The following is a 21,183-nucleotide window of genomic DNA, read 5'->3' as shown; positions in this document are numbered from 1 at the left end:
AGAAGGGCATGGCCACCGGCGTGGCTCTGTCGGTTAAGGCGCTTGCCTGCAGGTCTGAAGTTACGCTCGGGCACGGGTTCGATCCCTGCTTGGGCTGATTACCTGGGTAGGTTTTTTCCGAGGTTTTCCCCAACCGTAAGGTGAATGCCAGGTAATCTATGGCGAATCCTCGGCCTCATGTCGCTATCACCAATCTCATTAACGCTAAATAACCTGGTAGTTGATACAGCGTCGTTAAATAACCAACTAAAATAAAAAGAAAGGCATTTAGAGGATGTGCCCTTTTTGAGTAAAATGCTTTATTGTGTTCTTTGATCTGTTATGCATATGATCACCAAATTGTAGTTCTATACTGTGAACATAGAGGTCAGGAGTACCCAAAATGTAAAGGCGTGCATAGGTAATATTATTACGGTTTGAATTTTCAACATCAGTTTTCTCAAAACTTGCATTTGAGAGAAGTGTCTTTCTTGCACCCTACCCCCAATTGAGGGTGTGTGTTGTGGGAGGCTATCGAAGTTTCATCTTATTTTATAGTGTAGGTGGGACATTAATAAATAATGTGTCCCATTTTTTAGGTTCTACATGCTACAAAGCATTCACTTACATAACGTAGGTCGACCAGGCAGCGTGTGACTGGCATGAAGGTTATGCAATCTGTCTACAGTTTTACTATTACTGAATTTACCTTGATTATAAGAGATGTTGGAAATGATGACCTTCTGCTGCAACACATCTCTTGAGATTTAAGAATCATAGTGGTTTTAGAGATACCAGTTTCTTGCATGAGATGACGGAGTTATTTCTATGAGGTGTGTTCGAATCTTTCCTTATTTCATTCACTTTTTCCTCAGTAAGTACACACCGTGATCTTTTGCTGCTTTTATTCAATACTAACCCAGTTTCTCTAAGTAACGTTTTATCGAGGTTGCACACGGTGTTTTTTTTTTTTTTTTTTTTTTTTTACTTGGTCATTTAACGACACAACTACGAGGTTATTTAGCGTCCATGGAATTGGTTATAGCGAGATGAGATCAAGGATTCGCCATAGATTACCGGACATTTATCTTACGGTTGGGAAAACCTCAGAAAAAATCCAAGCGGGAATCGAATCCACACCTGAGCGCAACTGGCAGCAAGCACCTTAGCTGACAGCTATACCGGTGGCTCGTATCCTGTTGCCATGTGGAATATTAGAAAATCTTGCAAATCATCTTTTTACCTTTTCACAATCACACTTTTTCAGACAAGTGTCTACCATGAAAATCCTTTGCTGTAATGTAAATTTCTGTGGTGCCATGTGAGCAGAAGAATTGTCCTACTACTTAATTGAAGACTTTGTGGGTAAATAATGATAACCCACAGTAATATACAAATTGCATACATTTTAATTTTTACTGCAAACACAGAGATTGCCATTTTTTTCAAGCAGCATAATCCAATCATGTTAACATATTTACATAATCTAATTAAAGATAATGTGGCTTATGGGCAGTTAACCATAAAACTGTCAATCTCCATTTTGAGGGTTATCACTATTCACCTCCGAGGTCTTCAATTATCTATGGGCCTATATCTTAATTATCTATTCTGGTTTTCAACAAATCGGGCACCTTCTGTTCGTTTATCAAGAAAAAAAATTAATTGGTGGTAGTTATTTAGACTATATAGGAGGAATATATTCCGAGAAAGTCTGGGTCTCCAAAGTTAGATAGATAGATAGATAGATAGATAGATAGATAGATAGATAGATAGATAGATAGATAGATAGATAGATAGATAGATAGATAGATAGATAGATAGATAGATAGATAGATAGATAGATAGATAGATAGATAGATAGATAGATAGATAGATAGATAGATAGATAGATAGATAGATAGATAGATAGATAGATAGATAGATAGATAGATAGATAGATAGATAGATAGATAGATAGATAGATAGATAGATAGATAGATAGATAGATAGATAGATAGATAGATAGATAGATAGATAGATAGATAGATAGATAGATAGATAGATAGATAGATAGATAGATAGATAGATAGATAGATAGATAGATAGATAGATAGATATATAGATAGATAGATAGATAGATAGATAGATAGATAGATAGATAGATAGATAGATAGATAGATAGATAGATAGATAGATAGATAGATAGATAGATAGATAGATAGATAGATAGATAGATAGATAGATAGATAGATAGATAGATAGACAGACAGATAGACAGACAGACAGAATAATTTCGAGGGAAAAATTGTTCTGGAGCCGGGTATCGAACCCGGGACCTTTGGTTTAACGTAGAGTTCCCGGGTAGCTCAGTGGTAGAGCTTTGGTACGTTAAACCAAAGGTCCCGGGTTCGATACCCGGCTCCGGAACAATTTTTCCCTCGAAATTATTCAAATCAAATTTACAGGGAGTTATACGTGAAATCTTGATTTGCAGATAGATAAATAGATAAATATTTTATTAACCGTTGGAATACAATTATTCATGGCATCGTCAATGTACATTAATCTAACATTGATACAATAAATATTACAGTCATCTTAATCTATGGTAACATGTCGCATGCTTATTTAATAGAATACTAGTTACTTAGAATATAATGTATTTAATTACTAAGCAAATAACGTACTACTAATACTACTAATTCAGTCAGTAATGCATAACACACTAGAATAGTTACTTGTAAATAAGATGTTGAATTTATTTTAAGAGATACATAAAATTAATTATTTTGTAATCACACACTAGCTCACTAGATTTTCTTTCTTCTGAGTCTTGATGCTGCCTCTCTTCCAGTAGGGTCTCCAGGCACATGAAACAAGAGAAAACAGAATAAATGGTTAAGATTTAAAACTTTATATTTAAATATTCCTTTGTGCACATTGGCATGTGTGTCAGTAATATATTTTTAACAGATTTCTTAAACATACTATTGTTATGTGCCTTGACATGTGGGGGAAGTTTATTATATAAATTACTGCCAGTATGTGTAGGGGTATTGAGAGTTTTGGCAAGTCTGTGATAATTCAAATGTATATTATTGGATGTCCTAGTATTGTGCTCGTGATATTCTGAATTTGTTTTAAAAGAATTTAAATTTTTATGAATAAAGCATACCGGTACCGTTTCTAGGATATAAACACAGGGTACCGGTAAAATTTTAAGTTCCTTGGAAAGTCCTTTACTTTCTGTGCGAATGGATACTTGCTTCATAATTTTAACTATTCGTTTTTGTAGTTTAAGTATAAGAGAAGATTTTGATGATGATCCCCAGAATATGATACCATATGATATGACTGAATGTACATAGCCAAAATAAACTGACAATAGTAGCTCAAGGAGTGATATTTTTTAAAGGACTCGGAATACATAGCATAGTCGAGATATTTTTTCTGTTAAGAACTGAATGTGGCTTTCCCATGTCAGGTCTGTATCAACCCAGATACCTAGAAATTTTGTGTTTTTAACTTCTTTAATTATGGTGCCGTTAAGTGTAATCTGTACAGGGTCTTGCAACCGTTGTTGATTGAAATTCATAAATACTGTTTTATTTGCATTTAAAATCGTCTCTGTAAAGAAATTCTAACTCATCTAGGCTATAAATGCTTTAAATAATTCAATCGGATTATTGATAGAAGAGCAAAGTACAATTTGCACTCTGTTAAAACAAATATTCTGTATAGCAGCAAGCGCGATGTGAAGAACTACATTTAATTAAATTTTTTGTTCTCCATTACATTAGCATTGAAACTTTAAGGATGTAGAACAAGACAACATCATGGATAAATATATAATTATATATTTATCCATGACATCACTTTATAAGATTACAATTTTTTTGGCGAGATGAAATTCTAACGCAGAACGACTGAACGAATATGCAATGATAATGATAGAATGTGTGCAGCGCCAAAGAAGGTACTGCGGCATTATTTGAAAATGATAATTCTCTCATGCTATTCCGAGAGGAAAGAAAGACTCTCTGTATGCTACAATCCTAGAAAGTACTACTATAATTGTTGAAGTATAGAGATAGAAAAACTTGTAAAATTATTATGTAGAAGTAATGCATATAATTTTGAACTAATTTTCATATTAATTAAGTTTTGGGATATAAATGAATTAACGAACAGTAATTGATACACAGAAAGAAAACTTCAAAATTAGATACGTCAATGCACTTCCGCTGATTCTTCTAGTGGTACTAGACTAGTCGGTGTAGTTGAAAGTTCTTCTCAATAATTTTCTGGAAATTTTTGTGATCGAATTGAGAAGAAAAGTTAGTTTCCGATACATGGAAGTGTTTCTTCTCATGTAAATTATAAACTATACTTACGAAAACATGGCTCGATATGGGCAAAGGCCTGAAAATGCCTTGAAAAGGGCAAATGGTAAGTCGGAAACATTTATGTGCTCTCAACAATATGGAAGACTTACCATGCTTTCTCATTCGTACAATTTTGTGACATGTACTCGTTAGATATGTGCATACAGGTTTTTCGAACCATGTAAAAACAGCAGTGAAAGTGTTTAGATTGTCATAATTTTGACCTACACAACTGTATTTTCCTAATTATTTGTTGTTACGTCGCCAGCTATTCACTTCTTTTAACAACCCAGTTTAGTGACATTTTGTATAGGCCTACTTTACTGTTGTGTTGATAGCTAGGATGAGAAAACTAACTAGACACATTACACACATACCTCTTGTAACAGTAACTTTGGAATTTCGTACAATAGTTACCAACCGTCTGAATGTATTACTTTCACTTCAGACAATTATTATACTTTAAATATGAGTATATTTGGTAGAAAACACAGGTCAGTATGACAGACATCAATGAAATCATCGATAACCGTGACAGGTTAGGTTTGGTTTGTTGAAGTTTTTGGTATGCTTTGCGTAGGCCTGTACTTTTTAGGCATACCAAAAGCCTGAACAAACCAGATCTACTGATTCTCTTTGATGTGCGACATATGACATATGAATCAGTGGCAGGTTAGGTTAGTTTAGACTTTTGCTATGTCTTGCATATACTAACAATTGTCTAAAAATGCGCCCTTTCTTCCAGGGCATACCAAAAGCTTAAAGTAACCTAACCTGTCACTGATTCGACCTTTTCTTTGTGAAACAATAAGGAAACGCACGGAAATGAGATGCATGTGCTTCTCCCTACCACCTACACCTTTCACTCTGAGTGATCCCATCTCTCTGGAGATCAGCACTTTCTCAGCAACTTTCAGCCCTTTTTTTCGATGTGAAATTGACGTCGGCCCTCAGTTTCTTTGCGTATATAATGTATGACTCGATTACAACCCAAGCATGGAAATACATATTTTGTACCTTAATGTGGTAACGCTATAGTAAAGAATTGCTGCAATAATAAACTTAATTCGTCCTTTATGATAAATGAAAGAGTCTGGATTCGTTGTAGAAATCCAAGCCACAACGTTGCCACCAAAATCTGAAGTACTAGTTGAGGTAATTATAGTGGAAAAATTGGCTAACCTCCAAATCATTACAGTCCCTAATGGAATAACAGGTAGGGTAGATTATATTAGGTTAGATTTGATTTGTTTTTGTTCATAGGTAAGTGGTTGTTTGTATTTATTTCAGAATTTATTGAGGTTGGAAAGCCTGCGCGTGCATTAGATACATTGTACGAAGTATTTCGCAATAAAAAATGGGCTTACAGCTGGAGCGAAAGCGTACTGGAACCAATCATGTTCAAGTACTTGGACCTGTGTGTGGAACTGAAGAAGTCCCACATTGCCAAGGAAGGACTGTTCCAGTACCGCAACATGTTTCAGTCAGTAAGTATTATTCATTATTCGTAAAAGAGGCAAGTAAGAAGCAAGACTTGGTAGTACATTACTCCTAATTTCCATTTGTTATTTTCGTCTTGGAAATGATTCTGGAATACATAAAAATCAGTACAGCTGCTTTCTCTCTTCTCTTTATCAAGCCCAGAGCAAATAATGGGTTTTGGTAGAAGAGGCATTTCTGGTTTCATTTTCTTGAAGACTGAATGTGACTGGGTGCTACAAGAGAATGTTCACCAAAAAACTATAGTATGTATTTTATCAGTGACAGAAATTGATGATTAATTCCTCTTCTGTCTGACCTACCAATAGAAGCTCACAAAGTCCTTAGTGTGTTGTGCATCATGATGATGTTCATAACTTCGAATTGTTGCACAGTACACATCTGTTGGCTTGGTATTTTTATTATTTTGCTGCTAGTTGGTCTATTTTTTTCCCCCTGTCCCTTTCCTTTGGCTGTTTCAAAATTTCCTCGTATGTGTACTATTTGGCGTACTTCAGTGATTGTTCTTCTTAGATTAGGTTCTGGGTGTAATGTAATTTGTGTTCCAGAATCTTTTCTTTTTTGCAAGCTCATCTGACATTTCGTTACCAAGTGTACTGAAGTGCGAAAATGTTCATTGGAAAGCTAATGATTTGTTTTGTTTTTCTAAGTGTTTTACGAGTTTGCAATATTTCTAATGTTTGGTTGGTTTGGTTGAAAATGATTACTTGAATTTGAGACCTTTGAATCTCCTAAAATAACTACATCTTAAATCAGAATGAAAGGTTTCTACATGCCACTTGATGTTACCACCATGATGTATTGGCTGAATTATTTTGGGTAAATTGCTTCTGTTTTTTCTCTCGTCATTTTGGACCCATCTATGTAGATTCTTAGCCACACATAAATTATATCTAGCTCTAATTTCATGCAGTTGTGAATGAATGTCATGTGTTGTGATGAATAAGACTGCAGAATCAGGGCAGGGTTTTTTTTTGTGTGTGTGCGTGCGTGCTTATTGGACTTCAATTTCGCAACTTCACAATTTATAAGCTGGTAATTTTTTGTATTTGCACAGCTTATGAGGGAAGGTCTCGACATGGGCTCATTGATAGTTCCCTTGTAAGAAGAAAATATGTCTTTTTTATGAAAAGTATTATTTGGACAACAAATATCCATTAGGTCTATGTATAAATTGCTAAAACTAATCAGTGAATTGCGTCCTTGATGGCTTATCAGAAGAAATTTTACAAATAGGCTTTACTTGATACAAGTAACAATTTTCTAGCTCTTCAAGCCGAAATTTCCGTAATATTTGTTTATTGTGCCATATATGCTAATGATTTTTTTTAAGACTCTTTGAATAACTACCTAATTCAGCATAACCTTTACTCTGTCAATGCTGTCTGATGGTGATTCTTCTATGCATCAGGGAAATATTCTTTACATTTCATCTTTACAAGTTCTTGAATTGTGCTTTCACGTGACACTGAATGTTCAGTAAACTTTTATGAGTCTTATGTTTAACATAAACAATCATGCGTATAAATACATTGATTCAAATAGTAAAAACCATAGTGAAACTAGGAAGACTGGCTGACTGCCGCTAATTTTGAGACCTTGCATTCACTTAACAGCATTTCTGAAAACATAAACAGGCAGCTAATTAGTACACGCATAAATACACGTGTGCGCACGCGCACACACACACACACACACGATAATACTTGATTTCAATATTTATTTGGGCTTTATTTTGTAAATGTGTTATTCTGTGTTAAGCATTCATTATATTTTACAGGTGAATGTTTCTTCCTTGGAAAATGTAATACGTGGATATTTGAGAACAGCTGAAGAGAGAACAGAATCAGCACGTGAGCAATCACAACAAGCTGTGATTGACATAGACGACTTGGATATGTTGGCCACACCAGAGAGTATTCTATTGAGGTTAATATCTATTATTCATTGTAGTGATAGTGCTAGAGTCAATGGCAATTCGGAAGGCGGTAGTGTGCTAGCGTTTGCGTCAAGAGAGACAGATAGAGAGGGCAAGGCAGAGTACAACATTGCCACATCGTACTTCACGAGCACGTGCAATACAAATAGCGCAGGAGAGAATTAAATTATCAAAAGACAATAATGATCTTAGCCATTGATTACTGTAAGCATGACACCAAACATATACTCTTTCCTTCACTAACAATATTCTTTGCACGGTTCTCAATCCCACACCACATGCTTCTGCAGTCGTTTCTTGCGCGTTGGCAATGTTGCAGTCATCATCAAGATGGCCGGCAGTGTTCTGCTCGTCATCGTTTTTAAAATAATTATACACCTTAAACACTATTTTCCGTGCCTGCATGTGCAATACTTGTCTTTTCACAGTCTCTTCTTCCATTTATTTATCTTACACGCGCGCACGCACACACACACACACACACACACACACACACAAAATTGTAACTAGGGAAGCACAGGGTCTTATAATTTTGAATTAATAATGCTAATGTAATTTGAAAGTTTGTAAGTAGGAAGGTGCAAGAATTCAGAATTTGGAATGGTACTTAACTATAATTAATTCTCATCATATGACTTATCACACAGATATTTATTGATTACGCAACTGGCAAATTTGCAATCTTAAAAATGTAATTATCTAGAAATGTCAAAACATGTAATATTACCTATGTAATGGGGCATGTTGAAATATATATTGTTAAAAAAAACACACACACACTCCGCGCGCGTTAGCTTTACTTATTCAATGTATTGAAACACTCACACGTGAACAAACGAACTCTTGAAGTGCTTGTTATAGACTGATTCTGTACAAGTTTGTGACGTCACATACCAGAAATGCTGCGGTGCATATAGAAGCTAACCACCTTCCGAAATGCCGTCTAGTCTAGTAATGGAATTACTACTGCTGGTTATGCTTATGATCATGCTAGTTACGATGGTGACAATTATTTAACTATTTATTAGTAAAAACGCCATTTTCTCTTCAGTCATTCCACGAAAAGTGGGAATTGTAGTTAAAAATATAAAATTTAGAAAGAAGTATTATTTCATACTACAAATAGTTTAAAACACATTAAATTTTAAGGTTCCACCTTGATTTCCTCAATTTTATAGAGGTAAAAGAAGTTTTAGGCATCTTTCTTGTAGGTACTTTTCATGTACCCAACATTGATTCCAAAATATGTGGGATGGGCAGCCAATAGCATTCAATCTTATCAGCAGATATCAGCCATTTTTGTTTTAAAGCATGGCATAAAGATTGTAGTTTCTTGAACTGATTGTTACATTTTCAAGGTATGTACCAAATTATATTTAAATCTTATTTGAAATTCAGTTAACCAATGTAGCATCCGTTACATGAAAATTGTCTTTTTTTACTATAACATTGTAAGTATTATTAGAAACAAAACCACAGCTCATGAAAGTAATTATACAGTTCCAACATTGCCTTTACATATATTTTTGCATTTCTAAAGTGAATTAAAAACATAATGGACTGTAACGGATTCTACACTGTAACGGATTCTACATGACAACCTGTTTTCTTTTTTTACGATTTTAGGCCTAATTTTCTACAGAATCATGGCAGATCACAGTAAATACAATAATCGTATGGCTAAGCTGAAATTTAGGACTAAGAAGAAAGAAGATAAAAAAATGGACTGAATATCTGAAGAAAGATCGAGATAGAAATATTGGTGGATTAAACCAATTTTCAATCCGAAAAATTTTGACATATTCTTCAATTAATCATATAGGGTGAATATTAGTACTATAAATATTGGAGAAAATATATTATTCATTTACTTTCTAATCTATTCAATACTAACTTTAACAATCATTACAATCGTTAGATCACATCAAATTTCATTTATTAATCAAACATTTTTAATAGGGAATGAAATATCCACAGTAAAAGTCCTAATATTCGTCACTTTATTATCATTAGGGGGATTAAAGTAAAAGGGACCAATTAAAGGTAAGGCTTCAGTCAGATAGAATATTGGATGATATGCTAAAACGGGCAAAGAGAGAAGCAATGAGGAAATATAGAAAAAAGAAAGCAGAAGAAAATAAGACAATAGATGGGTCAAAACCAGAAAAGGCTTTTGGGTCTTACCAATGTACCAGCACTTTAAGAAAAGCTGTAAAAAAAGTACAAAATGTACTCAGGTCTACCACTGAGTCCTTCAAAGAAAAGGGCATGCTGTGTATGGCTCCCAAATGAGGAAGTGATATGTTGTGCTGAGATATTGCCAACTCCTGATTTCAAGACTCAAGGACATAGAGTAATGCACGAGTTTCACAAAGACGTTAATGTTAATGAGAAATAAACTTGTAAATATTAATGAGACTGTAAATATAAATTAAAGATATTTTTAGTGTATGGTATAAGTTTATAACAAATTTAAGTGATAAGTACTTTTTTTTTCGGAGAAATTGTAGAAATATTCCCAACATTTGATTTCAGGACTCAACAGCACAGCTTAAATGTAAGAGTTTCTCAAACGATGTTAATGTTATGATGAGAAGTAACCTTGAAAGTATTAATGAGACTAAAAACAGCTAATAATTCTTTGTACACAAAAATAAAACTCTTTTTAGTGCATGCTATATCTAACCAACAGTATTACATTGTTTTCCTATACATTTTTCCTTTCAACTTTATAATTTAATTTATTGTCAGAGTTCATTTATTTAATTTAAAATAGTAAATATTAAATTACTACACTTCAAAAATTAATTTTTTACTATCTTATACTTCATAAAAGATCCATAGCTACATATCAAAGTGACTTGTAGAATCCGTTACAATTGAATGTAGAATCCGTTACACTGTATAAAATTCATTAATAAATTACCTTTTTGTCATTTCTAAAAAATTCTTGTAAAGAAATGAAGTGCAATTCTTAATATATAAACAAGAAAGAGATGAATTTGTTAACCTCATCCTAGAACCTGAACTTTCAGTGAGAATAATGGTAAGTCATGAATTTAACAGAGAGGCGGTAGCATCCGTTACAGCAGCTAAAAACAGTCAGTCTCCTTTATAACTAAGAACTGTAAAACAAAATTTTTCAGAATGAATGTTTGGCTTCCATATAATCAGAGAATTATAAAATATTTCGTAAAACTGAATTATTTTTTAGAAGAAAAGGGATTTAAGGTGTGAACATGTAGAATCCGTTACAAATGGATTGGCTGTCTTTCATTTTCGTTTGCATTCGAATTACTACAAAAATGATTGGTTATTACTAATTGTTATGTTTTAGTGCTGTGAGTGGAGAGGATGCTCAAGATCGAAGTGATCGTACAATTCTTACCCCTTGGGTGAAATTTCTATGGGAGTCGTATTGCCAGTGTTTGGAGCTGTTGCGTACCAATGCACATGTTGAAACTCTGTATCATGACATTGCACGCATGGTGAGTGAGCATAAGAGATATTTAGGACCATAAATTTTTGTTTATATCTAAACTTTTATCTATTTTTACTTGGAATTTATGCTACTTTACTGTAATTGATGAAGTTCTTTTCTTACAGGCATTTTCATTCTGTCTCAAATACAATCGTAAGACAGAATTCCGTAAGCTGTGTGACAAATTACGTAAACATTTGGAAGACATCAGTAAACTTCCTGCGCAGACTGCGAATGTAAGCATTCAGAAGCCAGAGACTCAGCAACTCAATCTTGATACGAGACTTGTGCAGCTTGACTCGGCCATTCAGATGGAGCTTTGGCAGGTATGTTTATTGTGTTTTGTTTGTGGTAATTGGAAATTGGGATCCTGTTAAGTTACTAGACATTGCATTTCTGTTATAGGAAGCTTATAAAGCAATTGAAGACATCCATGGTTTGATGAACTTATCAAAGAAGCTGCCAGTCCCAAAAACAATGGCAAATTACTACCAGAAACTGGCAATGGTGTTTTGGAAAGCTGGTAACTACCTATTCCATGCAGCAGCACTCTTCAAGCTGTTTCAGCTCTCTAAGGAAATGAAGAAAAATATCACTCCAGAGGAGCTGCAACGGTAAGAATTATTTATTATATCAAATTAATGTAGGTCCTATAATCTCTAACCAAACAGTAAAGCAGGAAAAGTTAATTACCAGAATTGCATAAAAATACATTTTCCAAAGCCTCCTTAGTGCTGTACCATGTTACAAAATATCTGTAGATGCAGTAAATAATGTTTGTGTCATTATGACAGTTATCTTTAAATAACTTGAAAACAATTAGAGATATCTCAAAACAGATTGCACCCATGTTTTTTTTTTTCCAGAGAATTTCACATGATTTTTAGTACCTACATGACCCTCTTTCCATTTAAAATTTCAAAGTTTCGTCTTAGATCATATATGTAACAGATAACTCCTCCCTACGTTAAAATCGGCAGCACTTTGAAGAGAACAACCGCCAGGATCACCACCCGTCTGCCTTAAACGAACATGAGATGGCAGCACAGTTGTTAATGCAATTCAAATGGGAATTATGACGTGACTCCTTATGTAACAACTAGATGGCAGCGTAGTAAACCTGACAAAAGTTGTTAACCTCAAAGCCTATAAGCCCGACATATCTGTTACATATATGATCTAGGGTTTCATCCAAAATGGTGGCTTTTGAGATAGCTGAGGCCTAGAATCGAATATGTCACTTGTAGAGCATTTGGTCATTACAAATATTGGTAACACCAATAGTAATCGAAAATCAAGCATATGGAAGATATTTTTTATTTTTATGGTTCCAGACTTTGATTCACCCTGTACAATGATTTAAAATATCAGCTAAAGGTTCACAAATATGTTGTTTTCTAATGCCAGGTGTTTGACAATAAAGTCATTTGACCTCTTGCACTCCAATACTTTTCAAAGATATTGTCATGGTCAGCCACTGAAGCACAGATTTTGAGGTGTTCCAAATCCATTTCTTAGTTTGAGTTGCACAATGGGCAGTTAGGGGACTGATATATTCCAATTCTATGCAGATACTTGGCCAAACAATCATGGCCTGTTGCCAATCTAAATGCAGCTACAGACGATTTGCATGGTAAATCGGGAATCAACTATGGATTATGTTGCAGAGAGTTCCATTTTTTCCCTTGAGATTGTAGGTTCACAAATATAAACGGCTGCATTTTTTAAAATTCTAGAATTAAAACCATAAACAGCAATAAATGTACTACTGTTAATTTCATAATAACTTGGTAAACATCACTAATATGATTTAAAAAGAAAACGTGTGATTGGTTTAGTTAAAAGATTTACTGTATTGAGATGAGCAAGACTATATATTAATATATTGACATTGTCAAATATCATCATTGTTTTCATTTTTGTAACAAGTAATTTGTGGTGATAGAATAAGTTTAAAGATTTGCGCATTTACTTTCAGAATGGCATGTCGTGTTCTCTTGGCCACGCTCTCCATCCCACTTCCGTCAGCTCACCCAGAGTTTGACCGTTTTATTGAGACAGACAAGAGTCCCCTTGAGAAAGCTCAGCGTTTGGCCATTTTACTGGGGCTCTCTCAGCCACCCACCAGAGCATCACTTCTTAAAGATATTGTAAGTTGCTATGCAGGTAATTGAAGTACGTAATATACTGTATGATTATGACTTCAGATGCGTCTACTCAACTTGTCCCAGAGATGTTGTCTAGGATTTTTTTTATTTATTTATTTTTTTTTATTTTATGGGGTTATTTTACGATGCTTTATCAACATCTAGGGTATTTAGCATCTGAATGAAATGAAGGTGTTAATGGCGGTGGAATGAGTCCGGGGTCCAGGACTGAAAGTTACCCAGCTCTAGGATTTTTGTTGGAGCTATATGCTGAACAGTTGAGCTGAGCAATCCGCAGTGGTCAAGATACCATGACAGACAGCTGTGGTGAACAAGCTTAGTTGTACATGATTATGAATTTATCTCCTATAAATGGAACAACATATTAATCAGAAGGGTGCCCTTTCAGAGAATATGCACTCCACATATCACTTTCCAGATCGTCTCCAGACTATTTTGTAACATCTGGAGATTTCAGGGAGAACAGTAGGCCTGTACTATTCAACTGCTGTGAAGTCTGTTGAGGTGGTGGCTAGTAAAATGAAGGAAGGTGGTTTTTGTGTTGTGAGGTCAGTTCTGGTCATTAATGATTGTAGGCCATGTAGCATAGCCGAACAGTTCTCTCACTCACATGTATGTACAGGCAGAGAAGCAAAATTTGGGTCACCTGAATTTCCCAAGTTTCATTTATAATGCACTTAATAAATTGAGACAACAGCCCTGGCAACGTCTTCCAGTCTCATAGACATTATGTCAGCTATAGAATGTGAGATGAGAATGATATCTTAATGAAGTCATGATGTTCTTCTAATTATTTATGTATTAATGAAAGTAAAGTGACAGATCTTAAATTTAGCTTAGATAGAAAAAAGTGATGCTTTTCATAATAACATCAAGTTTTTGGGTATTTATATTGAATGCGGTTTGGGCTGGGATAGCCATATCAATATGATTTCGGGTAAGATATCTAAAGGAATATTTATGTTAAGATGTTTGTCTAAACTGTGGATAAAAAAGTGCTATTAACGGTATATTTTTCATATATTCATATTCATCTTCAATATGGTGTTTTATTATGGGGGAACCATAGTTCATCTTTTAATATTTTTAAATTACAGAAGAAAGCAGTGAGAATTATTTGTGGTGTTGGACCAAAAGAACATTGTAAACCGTTATTTCAATCCTGTAAAATTCTCACTCTTCCATCGCTATATGTATTGCAGTGTTTGTTATATACCAAAATGAATATTGATAATTTTCCTTTGAACTTGCATTTTCACGAACGCCATACGAGAAGTTGTAACGATATAAGACTTGATTTATGCAGATACAAGACTACACAAAACAGTTTTTATTATATGTGTCTGAAGTTGTATAATAGCTTACCTAATTCAACTAAAAATTTAAATTACGATTCATTCAAATCGTTAATTAAAAGAAAATTATATGAACACAGTTTGTATAGTATTAACGAATATTTTAACTTGGCAAATAATTTTGTATGATTTTATTTATATTGACGTTGCTAATGCATAATGTATTTATGTCCAAGCAATAACGTAGCTATCTATCTATATTTAATGATGAAATGACAAAACTAACCATTTGCAAAAGATGTTACTAATTTTCAAATCAAAGGAAAGCAATAAAACATTTATCATGACCCGATATTTTGTGTGGCTTATTGTTGGGAAGGAAGTAAAGAGAAAGTAAAAATATCTGTTATTCCATTGAAAATTATATTTGAACTAAAATTTCATGCACAGTCTTGGTGGCTCAGTGCTACTTTGTTGAGCTTATCTAAGCTTTCAGGCTCAAATCGTGATTGATTCACCCTGAATTTATAACTTGCGTTGGGCAAGCCCTTGGTCCAAGCAACATACGGGTTTCCTCTCGGTACTACAGTTTCCCTCTGACGTTGCAACAATTCTCTATCATTCATTATGAGTGTAATGTAGACTCACTGCCTGTGATGCGCTCTGTATAATCTCTGATAATTGTTTCTCAGCACTAGTGGCATCTGGGAAAGCCATGCTCATAGAGTCAGAGTGGAAGAGGAAAAAAAAAAAGTTTCTCCCTAGCCAGGTTTCTTTTAACTTTATATGAAGGATGCAGCCTGTGACATTGTATTTATTACTTCTTTTTGTGGGAATGTTTGCCAAAGTCTGAATAGTTGCTTTCCTGTAGATAGAGGGATATCTTATGCAAAGTTTTACTGTTAGATGGTAGAAGCATTCCATGTGGCACAACATGTTGTAGGACTATATTATGTTACTTGTTGGTTTTCTATGCGTGTCAAAATTATATTTATAGTTATTTTGTATAACCTAGTATAATTCAGTATTTTCTTACCTCATAATTAATTTAATTTACAATAAATAATAGCGTAAACTTGTATAATACTGAGCTATTCCCCTTAAGAGATGCGTGGGGAAATCTGCAGTATGCAGAATATAGATACGAGTAAACTGAATGTTCATGAACCTAAACGAGAACTTTGAGAACGAGATTCACGAATTAAAAAAAATAAATAAATAAAAAAAAAATTAAAAAAAATAGGAACTTTGTCGAAGATGAATATTACCTCTTTAATCATTAGTATTGTAAGTATCGTACACTAAAAACAGGATATGCAGCCACCAATGTGTTTTTTTGTAGAGAAGGGACTAGAGATTGAATTCCTCGTATTTTTTTCTCTAGTTGCAGAAAGATAAAATGTGATGTTTAATAAGATGATAATATGATCGTAGTAGAATCACTACAGTCCACAGTATAAAGAAGATACAGTAGGGACAACTCTTGTCGGCACCTTTGATGTTGTTGATACTAAAATCAAGCTTTGGGAGGTCTAGTTCTCAGTGAATCCAACCATGTCGCTAGTATCGGCAGCGCTAACAGCTGATTTTAGTGACCAGCTGTTCATACATGCTAAACTTTCAGATGAAACTTTGTATTAACTGTTGTAATTATTCCGTTGTTCTGTAGAGATATTTGTGTCTTATTATGTAGGTCTAATGAAAATTCACTTTTTCTTTTCAAAATACATATAAAATTGCAGTGTTTATGATTGAAGTAAAACATACTATTAGCGAAGCGCTTACCGTTTTATTCTGTTTCTTCATATCCATTGCATTTCTTTCCATATAATGTTATTAGCTAGTCAACAAAATTTTATTATATCCATTGTTGACGTAACTTCATTGAAACTAATGTCGTGATCTATGTAGCTGATGATTCAATATTACGTCACCAACATAAGCATCTACCAGTGACTTTAAAATTAGCGTCAATTAGTGAATATTTTCATGATGTTTACATACGGAAGTAATTATTATTATGATTATGTTGCCATTCCTTTGCCTCATGTCTTTCAAATTTTTAAAAGATGAGTAATAAATCTTTTCAGTTAATATTAAATTATGCCAGCCTGTTGTAGATGGAGAACCATCTGGTGGAGGTTCCAGACAATACACCCGGTTTCGTGACATGCGCACTCAGAATTTGTTCACACGAAATGGGCTAGTTGACCTTACTGTATCTTCTTTATACTTGTACAGTCTAGTATAATTATACAGTCACAAAGCTCAATACGTAGTAAATATGCATCCATAGATAGTTGCTAACCACTAGGATCGCTAATATCGCCTCATTACAGACAATGAGAAATAGTACCGGCACAGTCTATTGTTCCTAGCACCCTCACAACTAAAGCTTCGTATATACTAGACTGTGGATCACGATTATTCCTATGTTTTGTAGGTTAAGGACATGCAGTTTTGAATACTATGTAGGATGATTTTGATAATTTGAAGTGAAACCATGGTTTTAATGATTAGTCTACAGCACATTTAAAACGAAATGGATTTCACTATGGATCGTCCTGGATAATAAACATCCCAGTTAATCGAGAGTTTACTGCAGGCGTAAACTTCAGAGAAATACTGAATGTAATCTAAGCTGCCATAGCTTGCTGTCGAGGTTGCATATGTTTTTATTAATTTTTCTTTTCCCTATTCCAGAATGAAACTGTAGCGAGCAATTCCTTATTTGAAGTAGTTATTTTTGTTTAATAGCTAGCACTTTCGAGTCTCAATTTAATTAATTAAATTTTTTAAGATTTAAAGCATATATTCAGAATATTTCGGGACCTGAATGAAGACAAGGCTTTCCCTGGTTTTTTGCATATGGAAATAGAACAAAAATTTGGCATTTTGAGTTGTTTTTAAGAGTGTTTAATGTACTAATACACTACGTAAATTCTCAATGTTTATATACCGAAAAACAAATGCACACGCAAGGCGTATCCCCCAAAGTACACGCGCGCTATCTGTTGGTGCTAGTTCAGGATATCCCTATTGTAACTCAGCTATGTGATGCCATCTGTCGATTTTAGCCATACAGGTTTAAGGTACATTGCGCCCTTTCACTCTCTGAATAGTGAACTGTGCCTTCTCAAACTGATGCCTTCTATATGCCAGTCATGATACTACATTCAGCTGCACCATGTTAGTAGATGGTATTGAAATTATAATGATGAATATTGAAATAGAAAGTGACCATGGAATGATGAAGGGAAACTGGAGAACTCAAAGAAATGCCCTCAGGAACCTTGGCTTTGTCCACCACAAATGTGACTCTCCCTTCGCCAGGATTTGAACTCAGATCCACAAATTGTAAGCAAGATCTCTGCCAACTGAACTACCAAACCAGCTTTTCCCATCAGTTTAGTTGGGTATTGTTGGTATATAAGTATATGGCATATACACTGTATAAAATGTGAGGCATTAGGTTCACAGATTCCAAAGAAATTATTATTCATTGATATCTACTAATAAAATAACGTGAAATATCGAATCTGACTTCTGATAAACTATGTACACAGACACACAATTGGCTAGAGAAGACCTGTTTTCAATGAAAACAAGCAAACAAGCTTTGAACTCTTTATCTGTGGCAGGTGCGTGTGAATGTCGTGTCTTTGGCCTCATCGCGTCTGCAGGACTTGTATGCATGGCTGGAGGTGGAATTCCATCCCTTGCAGCTCTGTTCACGTGTGCATTCTGTTGTGGAGGAACTGCAAGCAGATGAAGGCTCTCCTCTGCAACAGTACGTGCCTGCATTACAAGATGTGACACTGGTACGACTCATCAGACAAGTTTCTCAAGTGTACCAGACAATAGAAATTTCACGTTTGCTGGAGCTTGCACGCTTTGCGTCTGCATTTCATCTAGAACGTCTTCTGGTAGACTGCGTGAGACATAATGATATGCAGGTAAGAACAGGTATTTGCTAATGTTTTATAATACTAGTCTTTCTTCTGCTGTATGCAGTTTATAACATAGAGTTGTGCCATCTACATGCTATGGATAATTTTTAATTATAACTCCTTATATGTTTTCTTTTAATTTTGGTGCTTGATATGGTTTTCCGTTACAGATTCGCATTGATCATGGTGCAAGCTGCATACACTTTGGTATGGATTTGTCAGAGTCTCAGAGAGAAGACAAACCTGAAGGTCCAACACTGCAAAGCATGCCCAGTGAACAAGTCCGTAACCAGCTGGTGAACATGGCAACTGTGCTACACCGTGCAATGGCCACCATCAATCCTCATAAGAAGAGAGTAAGTGTTTTAAGTGACACATTTTTCTGTATGTCTTTCAGTAATGAGTAGTTTTGAAATTGTGAAATCAATTCTCTCCATTACAGTCGAACCTTGATACAAAAATTTTTGGGGGACTATGAAAATTGTGTTGTTGTATCAGGAGTATTGTTGCATGGAAGGGTTATGAAATTTTTCCCAAATTGACGTTCTGAAAGTGAATATAGTAGAAATAGGTATATGATATACAGAGTGATTTATATAGAACTGACACATTTCTTTCTTTATTTCAAAACGAATGATGCTAGCCACAGTTTGTTATGCCTCAAATGTAGAGTATCTTTGGGAGATTACTAACCTCTATAGCAAATGTTGAAAATGCTTTATTTATTCGGCTGCAAATTCACTTAATGACCAGGTTTTAACGTAAAATTAAGCAGGAGTTTTGATTCCCTGTCACGAGATGCGCAGATGTTTATTCTTTATTCCTTATTGTTGGCAGCTGTTTTCTACAATTTGTTTTGAAAATGCAGTACACATTAAATCAACAGCTCTTCCTTGTGAAGCAATACTGGATTACGAATTCAATTACAGCTGCTCAAAGGGCATACCAGAGAGAATTTGGTGTTCGTAATCCCCCCAAAGAAACACAATACTGGGACTGGTAAACAAATTGGAAACAACTGGATCTCTAAAAGAATATGACAAATATACAGAATAAAAAATAAACATCTGCGCATCTCATGACAGGGAATCAAAACTCCTGTTTAATTTGACGTTAAAACTGGTCATTAAGTGAATTTCCAACCGAATAAATAAAGAATTTTCAACATTTGCAATAGAGGTTAGTAATCTCCAAAAGATACTCTACATTTGAGGTATAACAAATTGTGGCTAGCATCATTCGTTTTGAAATAAAGAAAGAAAGAAATGTGTCAGTTCTATATAAATCACTCTGTATATTTCGTCACATCACTTCTTTACATGTAATGGTGTACGTCACATTTCTGTATCCGGTGCCACCATTAACATATTATTACAATAACACATTATTTGCAGTACACGTCTACACAAATATTCCCAATTACACTATGTACCTTTTTTGTTACTTGGTCAATCTCCCCTACAGTATTTCTCCTATATTTCAATTGCTATTCTCTATTTGTTCATTAATCCTGATATATCTAATATTGTATATTCCTTTCACACCCCTCTTTTCCTCTAACTACTATTCACTAAAATCTCAATTTCACTTTTTCTCTATAAATTATCGTATTGAATTATTTGTCCTATTTGTTCTTTGACCTTTTATTCATTTACTGTTCCAACATTCAGATGTTAGTACTAATTATATGCTGTCACTTGTTGACTTCTCTTAACCCTTTCTCACTATTTTCACTCATTCCTATTTGCGCTCACTTCCACTTTCTCACTATTCTGCTTACACCTAATCCATTGTCACTATTCTCACTTCCTATAAATACTTATATTTTATTCTGCACATCTACTTATACACTTTCTCTCTCCCCTATACTTCTCGATCTTTTCCAGATTCACTTTACTTGCACTTTTTGATCACATCCCCAATTTTTTTTTACACATCAAATATCTCTGCTAAATCCTCAACTGTCGCAGGTTCTGACCTTTCTTTACTGTTCGTCTCTGCCTTATTTCTATCTCTGTCTTTCTTTCTATTTATGTCTTCTTCTATTCCTCTTTTATCCCCCCCCCCCCCCACGCTTTCACTTTCACATGCTAGATTTCCACTTACACTTGCACCGTTATTCTTTCCACTATTTGAAATAGGTATGAAACAACGGTAACATTTACCACCATTTAATTGCCCTACTTGAAGTACAGATTAATTTTGTAAACTTATTTTATATTTTCTGTGGTGTCTGCAGCTGGAACGAGAGAAGCTCCGTGCACAAATGGTGATGCATTACCATGAAACTAAAGCAATGGAGCACCAACGAATTCTGGCACGTCACAAGATCATTGAAGATCGTAAAGAATACCTGGAGAGACTTAACATTGTGCGAGTAAGTTTTCTGATTCTGTTTATAAACAGTGAGAATGTTGTGAGTATAAATGAGATTTTGATGAATGGAAGTATGGTAATATATTTTGAATGCTGTTATAATTTGTGTTATAATTGATTAGTTTTCT

General features: G+C 34.5%; 1 protein-coding gene across 1 annotated transcript in view; it reads left to right on the top strand.

Annotated features, from left to right (window-relative positions):
- Positions 1 to 4,204: 4,204 nt before the first annotated feature.
- Positions 4,205 to 21,183, top strand: part of eIF3a (eukaryotic translation initiation factor 3 subunit a) — a 35,107-nt gene continuing 18,128 nt past the window's right edge. Inside the window, exons 1-10 of the mRNA XM_069831892.1 lie at positions 4,205 to 4,410; positions 5,637 to 5,833; positions 7,627 to 7,775; positions 11,123 to 11,273; positions 11,392 to 11,592; positions 11,672 to 11,880; positions 13,245 to 13,416; positions 18,371 to 18,685; positions 18,850 to 19,035; positions 20,919 to 21,056. Coding sequence (XP_069687993.1) covers positions 4,362 to 4,410; positions 5,637 to 5,833; positions 7,627 to 7,775; positions 11,123 to 11,273; positions 11,392 to 11,592; positions 11,672 to 11,880; positions 13,245 to 13,416; positions 18,371 to 18,685; positions 18,850 to 19,035; positions 20,919 to 21,056 — 1,767 coding nt within the window. The 5' untranslated portion in view covers positions 4,205 to 4,361. The remainder of the gene's footprint in view (positions 4,411 to 5,636; positions 5,834 to 7,626; positions 7,776 to 11,122; positions 11,274 to 11,391; positions 11,593 to 11,671; positions 11,881 to 13,244; positions 13,417 to 18,370; positions 18,686 to 18,849; positions 19,036 to 20,918; positions 21,057 to 21,183) is intronic.

The sequence above is a fragment of the Periplaneta americana genome, chromosome 7 (genome assembly GCF_040183065.1).
Source record: "Periplaneta americana isolate PAMFEO1 chromosome 7, P.americana_PAMFEO1_priV1, whole genome shotgun sequence".
Lineage (NCBI taxonomy): Eukaryota > Metazoa > Arthropoda > Insecta > Blattodea > Blattidae > Periplaneta > Periplaneta americana.
This window is presented reverse-complemented; position numbering and strand designations above follow the sequence as displayed.